Source organism: Girardinichthys multiradiatus, chromosome 19 (genome assembly GCF_021462225.1).
Source record: "Girardinichthys multiradiatus isolate DD_20200921_A chromosome 19, DD_fGirMul_XY1, whole genome shotgun sequence".
Classification (NCBI taxonomy): Eukaryota; Metazoa; Chordata; class Actinopteri; order Cyprinodontiformes; family Goodeidae; genus Girardinichthys; species Girardinichthys multiradiatus.
The window spans coordinates 17601807-17610929 of record NC_061811.1 but is presented as its reverse complement, the minus strand read 5'-3'; the positions used below and the strand labels follow the sequence as shown (position 1 = coordinate 17610929).

General features: G+C 40.3%; 1 protein-coding gene across 6 annotated transcripts in view; it reads right to left on the bottom strand.

Annotated features, from left to right (window-relative positions):
• Nucleotides 1-211: 211 nt before the first annotated feature.
• nkx2.2a (NK2 homeobox 2a) overlaps nucleotides 212-9123 on the bottom strand; it is a 57918-nt gene continuing 49006 nt past the window's right edge. For 2 of the 6 annotated variants that reach the window (XM_047345499.1, XM_047345500.1), the window contains 2 exons: nucleotides 1870-2220; nucleotides 212-1235 (listed from right to left, as the gene is read on the bottom strand). In XM_047345499.1, the coding sequence (XP_047201455.1) occupies nucleotides 679-1235; nucleotides 1870-2134 (822 nt within the window). In that variant the 5' untranslated portion in view covers nucleotides 2135-2220 and the 3' untranslated portion in view covers nucleotides 212-678. Of the gene's footprint in view, nucleotides 1236-1869; nucleotides 2221-2454; nucleotides 2878-3174; nucleotides 3642-4172; nucleotides 4345-7606; nucleotides 7623-9123 lie in introns of those variants that run through there. The other 4 variants (XM_047345503.1, XM_047345501.1, XM_047345498.1 and 1 more) reach the window with 4 other exon arrangements.

The window sequence follows — 9123 nt, the reverse complement described above, 5'->3', positions numbered from 1 at the left end:
TTTCACTCAGTTTGTATTTAAAAGTTATGACTTAAATACGTGGTTATTTTTTTATTTTTTTGTTGTTTTTTTTTACCGCGGCGTCTGCACGGAATATTTTACACATCACCGTGGCATGTTTGCAAAAAATACAATTTAGAAATATAAATCCCGAGCTGCCTCTAAATGCATCACCTGGCTGCAAATATTTACAAGAAAGAAAAACAAAAAAGGCTGAAAACTTGCCAGTTTTTATTCATGGCCATAAATATTTTTTTTCGGTCCATAAAAGAAGCAAGAAATAAAAATTTTTTTCTATAATTATAAAGTGGTTCGCACGTGCTGATAATAACACGAAGGGATAAAAATTAACAAAAAAATAAAATAAAAAGTAAAACATCTCTACAACCAACACACAACATACTTTACAAAAAATATGTCACAAGAAGAGCATTGACATTTCTTAATAAAATCTATAAGGGAGAGGTTTGGACCCAGTTCTCTTAACGAAAACATGTAAACACGGCGCACACATGAGCCCCGAATAAAAATGGTAGTATTTATATGAGTCAAGCTGCAAAAATGAAAAGTCTTTTTTGTTTTGTTTTTTTATTCATTTTGTTGTTGTTGTTTTTTTTTCTTTCTTTGCGGTGAAACTCCCTACAGCCCACCCTCCAAGCCAAGTCTTTATAATTTTTCTCACCAAGTCCACTGTTGCGTTTGCACCAAGTGATGTGCTGTGGGGAACTGTGGCGCGGCCGCCGCGCTGTACTGCGCGTTATACTGCATGTGTTGGAGCGATTGAGCGCTATACGCCGAGAAGGGGATCCCGGCCTGAAAAGTGGCCGCCAAGTCCTGAGCTTTAAGAGTGTGACAAGGCTTCCCATCCCTGACTAAGACGGGCACGGCCACCCGCCGAGGAGAAGGGAGGTGGGTCACTTCCATACCTTTCTCTGCCCGGGCTCTCTTCATCTTATACCGGTGGTTCTGGAACCAGATCTTCACCTGGGTCGGCGTGAGGCGGATGAGGCTGGCCAAGTGCTCTCTCTCTGGGGCGGACAGGTACCTCTGCTGCCTGAAGCGGCGCTCCAACTCGTAGGTTTGCGCCTTTGAAAACAACACCCTCCTTTTCCGCTTCTTGCCGGAGTCGCTGCCGCCGCTGCTGGACGTTTCCTTGTCGTTGTCTGGGGACTCGTCGTCCGCGGACGGCTCCGGGGACTTGGCCGAGTCCTGGGAGCTGGCGGACAGACCGTGCACTGCAGCAAGAAACGGGAGAAACACTGTCAAAATGTTATCTCGGGAAGTTTTCAGAGAGATTTCTTACAAACACACATGCTTTGGGGTGATGAGTAAACATTTAGGATGCGTTTAGCATAAAATCTATAGTGCGCAAAATGGTTTACATGCATGTTTTGATTTAGAATTCTCAGATCTCCATAAAGAAACAGATTAGACAATTATCTGTCCAAATACAACTCTTAATATGAGTGCAGATCATTGTTCCAAAAAGGCAAAAAAGTCAACATGTTCAAAAAACCAGTGAGCCAATGAAGCGTAAAAGGTGCATTGTCCTCTTAGACGTTACTTTACAATGTCACACTCCGGTTTACTCCAAAAACTGAAGTTGGCAATAAAACCGGGAATGAAATTTAACTCAAGCCCCTTGTTTTTTAATCATTCGACCAGTTCTTGCAAAAGCAAATTGCATTAAGCCTTCACTGCATGCATTTTCCAAAACGTGCAGTGCACATTGCATCGGGATGAACAGTGCATGCCACCCAAGGGCATCGTTAGGGCGCAATATGAGCATGCACGCAATCAATTATCACTTAAATTACTCACATAGGTTAAAAATAACACATTAGGGAGGGGATATATGACTTTACTTACATGAGTATTGAATGCTGTCCGTAGTAGCAAGCCATCGCGTGTAGGGATTGTCAGTACTGTCATAAAAGGGGTTCTTTAAAGGCAGATTTTGAACGTTTTCTAGAGGACTTTGCACCAAAACTCCAGTGTTTTTCGTCGTGGATGCGGTCTCCGATCCCTCCGTGTCTTCCTCCGCTCCGGTGATAGATCCGTCCTCGTCATTCGTGTCAGGAAGGTCCAAAATGTCCTTTACAGAAAAGCCCGTCTTTGTGTTGGTCAACGACATGTTCTGGTAGGGGGGGAAATATGCAGGGAAAAGTTGCTTGCAGCAGCTTTTTTTCGGAACAATCCGCTGTTGTGAGAATAAAAAAACTAACAAGGAGAGAAAAAAAAAACAGCAGAGGAAAAATTTGGATGAGTAAGTGTCGCTCTACGCTGAAGTACAGTCAGAATAGCCTCTGTGGATAACCATCGCCTATGAGCAAAGCAAGAAGCAGTGGATTCGGTCTCTGTAAGTCCAGGAAGGATGCCAAAGTGGCTGAAGTGCTATATGCGGCTCATGGATACTGTGCTACTGCTGGGTGCTAGAGGGAAATAAGCCATTACCTTGTCCCGATCAGTCCATATAAGGTTGGTCTCAACACATGAACCTGCAGTGAAAAAGCATTAAAAAACGCGAAAGGTTGGCCACGTGTGGGCGGGTCTTAGGAGTCAAGTGGATGAAGACAGTGTTTGCAGATGTGAAATTGTGGGTTTTGGGGAGATCCGAGCCTCTACCATTGGTGCTTCAGAGCATGATGAGTGGTATAACGTGTCAATTAATTACAAAGACGGGGAGGGCCTTTTTTACATCCTATTTACATACAAAGAACCTCGAAGTAGCTTTATACTCACAATACTTAAAAAGCCCCGTTCTAACAAATGAATCCTACTGAAGCCTTTTCCTTGTACTTTTAAAGTATAAAATAAAATTACTCACAAACGCATCTTTTTTGGGGGGTGGGGGTAGGGAGCATTATGTTTTAAGGGAAAAAAAAAAAGAAAAAAAGAAATGGAGTCGTTCAAATATTAGTGGATAATTTCTGTAAACCTTTTGTGTAAATATTTTTGCTACAGCTTAAGGTCAAGAGGCTGTGTTGAAACTAGGCACTGATTCAAAATACGCAGGTATTTAAAACAGAGTCAATAATATTAACAATATTAATAATATAGTACGTGCAAGTCTATAAAAATAATATTTTTTGTTATCAAAAATAAATTTTTTGTGACTCACGATGGTTGATATTGTAAAACAACTTATACGTAGATTTTTCTTTGCATTCTTACCAAATAAATCTCCCCAGCCTAATATTTGCTTTCAGCTTGTGGAGCTTCATTTGAGGTGCTCAATCTTGCTTCTTTTTTTCCCCTCCTTGTGAAATCCGACTATCATTGTTGCTGACTTTATTTTCCCGGCCTCCAAGACTTTCCCCTTTTTCGCTCTCCTCCCTCAGCCTCCCTCATCCAGTAGGGCTATGTGATGTGGGTGACAATGTTGCGGCGTTTTTCAGCAGATCCTCTGCGCATCCTGGGTGGTCGGGCCCGGGCAAACACAAATACAAACCGATTGCTAAGCTGCAGACAATGAGGGAAATGTAGACAAATGTCCGGCTCCCGTTGGAAGCTTTTGTCCGGCCGCAGTTTTTGCATTTATTTCAGGACCCGAAATAATGGATGATTGACGCCCCGCGCACAATGCTTTCTAACTGTTTGGAATAAATCTGAGATAGTTCGTAGTTGTCATGGCATTCAACTGCTTCAATGGACTATCTCTTTATTCAATTCCAGGATCCTTCCACAATATTAAGGAAAGTCCTTCATCTCAACATACACACACATTGCACGAACACACGGATTTAAGCACACAGTCTGTCTCCTTTACGACAGCAACTATTGTGTCTTCTTAGTTCCTTGCAGCTCAGCAGATTGCTGCTAAAAAAAAAACAATCAAACTTAGAGAGTTGCAGCAATAATTATTTGATAAATGATTAATTTTAACACTATTATTATTAATAATAATAATGATAATAATAATAATATGTCATTGTAATACTTATAATGCTATAGTTTTTAATAATAATAATAGCAATAATTTAGAAATTGCTTTCATCCAAATTTCGTTTTCAAACTAGAGCACAGGCCTGAGGTAAATATTTGACCAGACTGACAGAATTAATCACAACCATCAACATCCCGCAAAGACTCTTTTGAGCTGAACGGGCTACATGGACAATCTGGAGCTGAGCTTGAGCCTCAGTATACTGGGGGAGAGAGAGGTTACTGACCTGATCCACCGAGTAATACTGCACAGCGAAATCCCACATGTGAAGGGACACGCAGCCCGCAGCAGACACCCAGGGAGCTTCACGCATCACGGAGGAACGGGCCAGGCAGTCAACAGGGGGCTCCATGCGCGCACCTCATCAGGAAACTCACTCGGCCCATGCAGGGCTTTATTTCGCTGAGATTTACTCAGTGCCTTAAAAAGTGTTTGGAGCCAAATCAGGGTATGTTTGAGCACGCAGGGTTGTCACCCGTGACATCCCGCGATGGTGACAAGGAAGGAGGTGGAGGGGAGGGGGGTTGCAGTGGGTTTTTTGGTTTAAGGCACTGGGCTGCAGACTCTGCTCAGTTGCCGGGGATATACCAGGCTGTTATTTGATCAATTGAGCCGAGGGTTTCCTAAAGAAAAGGTAAATGTGCACTGGCTAAGTGGACGCACTCCACTTGGAGAGCCTATCGCACTGTGTTTACCTGTTTACTTTCGCAGGTAGTTCAAACAGGCCTCTCGCCTCTGTGACAGTGGGCAGTGTGCAGACTGTTTTCTTTTTTTCTTTTCTTTTGCAAAACAGGACAAGTTTTGCAAAAAACAGAAAAAAACTAAGTATATCATGTAACATATCGAACACGCATATGCTGCATTTAGAAATTATTTCTCAGTTCGAACAGAGTAACACATTGTTTTATTTTTTGCAGATTTGGATGCATTGTTGTTTTCAAACGCTTCAGTTATTGCCTATATTTCATTTATTATTATTATTATGAATGCTAAAACTGCAAAACAAGCCTGCGCCAGAGTCCGAGAGTTAAACAAAATTTGAATCTGCATGTCTGTGCAATGCATGTGAAGCCGGACAGAAGATAATGTTTAAGAAGGGCCTCTGAGGTGCAAATGCATCAGGATTTAGAGGACAATAAGGGGGGCGCAGAGCTCCTGCATCATATCATCTCGCTTGTTTCAGTCCAGCTGACTCCAGAACTGTATATTTCTCAGTGTTTGTTTTTGTGCAGCCAGCTGATCGGAGTGCATACACAAGGCTAATATTTTTTCATGTGATCATTCCTACTGTAACCAGTGCTCCCATTTTATGTTAGCTGCAGAGCAGACTGGTTCATTGTTCAAGCTCGTTGTAGTTTTTTCACCCCTATACAATACTCATTCAAAAACAATTAATTTTTCGGATAAATCCCCCTTTAAAAAATGAATCCAGTCTGATTAATTACAATTCCCTCCTAAAAATTCATGCCCACGATTGTTCACAAATAAGTAAAGAAAAGGGGTTTATATTCCTTATTGAATGCATCTTTAGATTGAAAGCGCAAATGAGAATGCCGCAGGAGGATCCATAATACTGCTGATCATTGCCTCCCTTTAATCGCTGAATTTCAGCATGTTGGGATGCCTGAGGGAGGGAGTTGGTCTTTGATAAAGGTAACCCCGCTTGCCTCAAGGCAGCCTTGATAAATGTACAGAGCGACAAGCCCTCCTATGATTAAAAGCCAATAAATTAAAAGAAGGTAAAGTCGGGTCCTGCTTTATTTATGGCGGCCAAGATGGCCCGGGGACACCATGGTTACAGGGGAAGATTTTTTTCTTACATTTTTATTCCTCAGAAAGCCTTCCTTCAACCTTCCTTCCCTTGCAGGCAAAAACCCGCCTTTATTCGTCTTCCTTTCTATAATGATTAAACATGTCACTACGAGATTATAGAGTCGCGCCCATGACCCGAGGAGATGCCTTCATTTGTTAAACCACCAGTATATTTGTAACGCTGAATTTCATGCCACGCTGAGCCATTCGCCCTAATCTTTCCCCAGTCAGTGTTAAAGACGAATCACTGAAAAAAAGACGTTTATTATTTTTTAATCACTTCCCTTTTTCAGTGTCGCACTGGCACAGGGGTGGGGAAAACTCAGGCTTCCTAATCAAAAGGGGGCAACCATTATTTATAAGACAACGGTATTAAAACCACAAAAAGGGATTATAGAACAAAGTATTTAAATAAAAAAATAATTTTTTTTTTATTTGGGCGGGTTTGATGTGGCTCTTTCTGAATGGCACAAGAAGCTGCAGATAACTTATCCTCCTTGTGAGGTGTCTTGTTTGTGAGTGCGGTAATAACATTAACAGCTGTTGACATCTGTAGAGCTCTAGCGGTCTCTACTGGCAAAATTAAGAAACAACAAGGGGTGATCTTAAGATTAAACAAGTAATAAGAAACAATATGTTGGGTACACAGGCGCAGAAGCCAATAGGTAGTGATGTTATGGTCATTTCACCACATTATTTTTTTGTAAACGTTTCATCATTTATTTAAAGATACTATCCATTGCTAAATTTTTATTTCTCTAACAACTGTACTCTGACATACAAACACAGCTGGGTTTTAAAGTATTGGTCTGCACTGCAGGATTTAACAAAAGTTTTTAAAGAGTCGGCTAAAGAGAGAAAAAAAAAAAAAAAGCAATTTGTGCCTGTATCTGACTCGATGACATCACGACAGGTGCAAAATATAAAGTGGTCTGCTGGTGTTATGGTGAAGGAGAAACTTTTGTGAGATTTAAGTCTTGATTCGGAAATATTCTGGTTCCCTTCCAGTCTACCATAGTTCTGGTTAAAAAATAAAAGAAAGCCCAGAAATCGGTGCAGCCCTCTCAAAAAGGATAATTTTGATTTAAAAAAATAAAATAAAAATAAAATAAAAAATAAAAATAAAAATAAACAAATAAAAACAGGTAAAGGGGGAGGAAAATTAAAGAAGAAAAAACGTGTTTTTCTTCGATCACTTTATACCTCATGTGATGTAACTCGATGCATGTGGACGAGTGTGCTTGTTTTTTAGAGGGCAGATTTTATCTTGAATAAATACTTTCTACAGCAACCAAAAAATGACAAAGGCCCTTTGTTCTGGGTAACAATCTATCTCTAAAGTGAGTTTGATTTATTACAGAAAAAGTCTGACTTATCATTGTGTTACAGTTACTTAAGTGCTCACGCTGATCTAAATTATTTGTTAAGAACTTTACTCTCTCGGCTATTGCAGAAAAAATGTGCTATTTCTTTATGCATAAAATTGTATTTTTTTATTCGTCAGGTCAGCATAAATCGTTATGAATTAGCCTTGAGAAGCAATTTGAAGATGCAGGCTACTCTGATCTCAACAAGAATACCCAACCAAGCATGGACTGCTCAGGTGAGTGCGTAATGATCACCCTGCTACTGTGTGCTAAAATCACAGGCCTACCACACACAGATTAGTCAAAGGCAGAATTAAAAAGCAGTCCGATCAGGGTCATTCTTGTCAAGATGTATGTAGTTCATACGAAACAATATAAAAGAAAACAGAAACAGTAGGCCAAGAAAATAAGCAGTCTCTGTTACGATGCATAAACACAAATGACAGTATGCAAAGTTGCGTGGAGCAGCCAGTGCCCTTACCTAAACTGGAAGGTGTCTGTATGTGTTGGCAGCGTTAGGACAGCGCAGCGGAGTTAATGAAATATCTCCAAATGGGAGTCAGGAGTGCGTGCAGAGATAAGCTTGATGTGGTTTATATACGCAGAAAGCAAGTGCTCCTCTTCTCATATTGTCCAAGAGCGTTTGCATAGCTGGCCAAGTGGCTGTGCTCTTGCTGACTCCAAACATTGCGCGGTGTTTGTTTTCCCTCTTGGTGTGACGTGAGACAAAATATTGGCCATATGTTCATCTGCAATAAATTGGTCCTGAGCGTAAACACAGGATCTAACCCGCAGAGGAAGGTGCTTTTAAACCCACACGGCAAGTTTCCTCCTTTCGAAATGCTTTTGCGGGGCACGAAAATATCTGGCGCGCAATGATGGTAAATGATATTGTTGCAACAGTGTGTTTTAAGAGATAATTGTGCGCCTATGGAAGCCCTGCCGGTTGGTCTTTACGCCGCGAACTATTATACCTCACCCAGGGCGCTCTAATAAATCGCTTGGTAACCAAGAAGCGGCGCAGTCTAAAGGAGCAGATGTGGCATGTTATCCACACCACAGTTGCGTTTACATTAGATACCCTGATACAATGATTGATAACCAAGGTCAGCTCCCAGGAGGGGCAGACGACTAACACATAATACAACATTCACAATGGAGACACCAGGGACTGTGAGAACAAGAGGAGTCATAGTCATAATAATAATAATAGTAGTAGTAATAGTAGTACTAGTAATGATAATAATATAATTTAAGTATTATAGCGTTATTAGAATTAAAATATAACAACAACAACAATAATATTAATAATACTAATTAATGAGTTCTTTGATTATTTGGTTGTTTTCTTATATGTTGCAAAAGCTTACATATATATTCAGGGCATTTTGGAAATTTTAGTTGACTCACCAATATAAAGTATGCAAACTACACGTATCTTACAGTCAAACAAATGCTTGTTATTACATTTTAATCAAACAAAAACAACTTCAAATGGTTTTCAGCAAGCTAACATCCAATGTGTTATGATATGTATTAAAACAAAGATTTTAATGGCTTATGTAGGCCGTATCAGCCCACTGGATCAGTTTTAATATATTTTCATCCAGTTCAGTGATATGCACATTCACCAGTTTTGGAAGTAAATAGATATTTTGAAAGAAATAAAAAATAATCCAAGTTAAAACAAATCTCCTTAAGTCAACTTCACACCTGTTGCTTGTGAAGATTAGCTGAGCAGAGGCTACATTTTTCGGTGTGAACATTGTCTCACGTGTGTAAAGATGATGGCAGGGAATGCAGGTAATTATCCAGGAAGAAAGCAATATGAAGCAAACACCAATTGTGTCATAATGACACGTTGGGAGTGAATACCTCAAATCAAGACAATGATTTTATTGTGGGCAACCTGGAATCTATGCATGATGATAATGGTGTTGCCTAGTAGAGCAGGAGCGGCCATCAATCAATAGAGAATACTCTACTGATGGGTTTTGT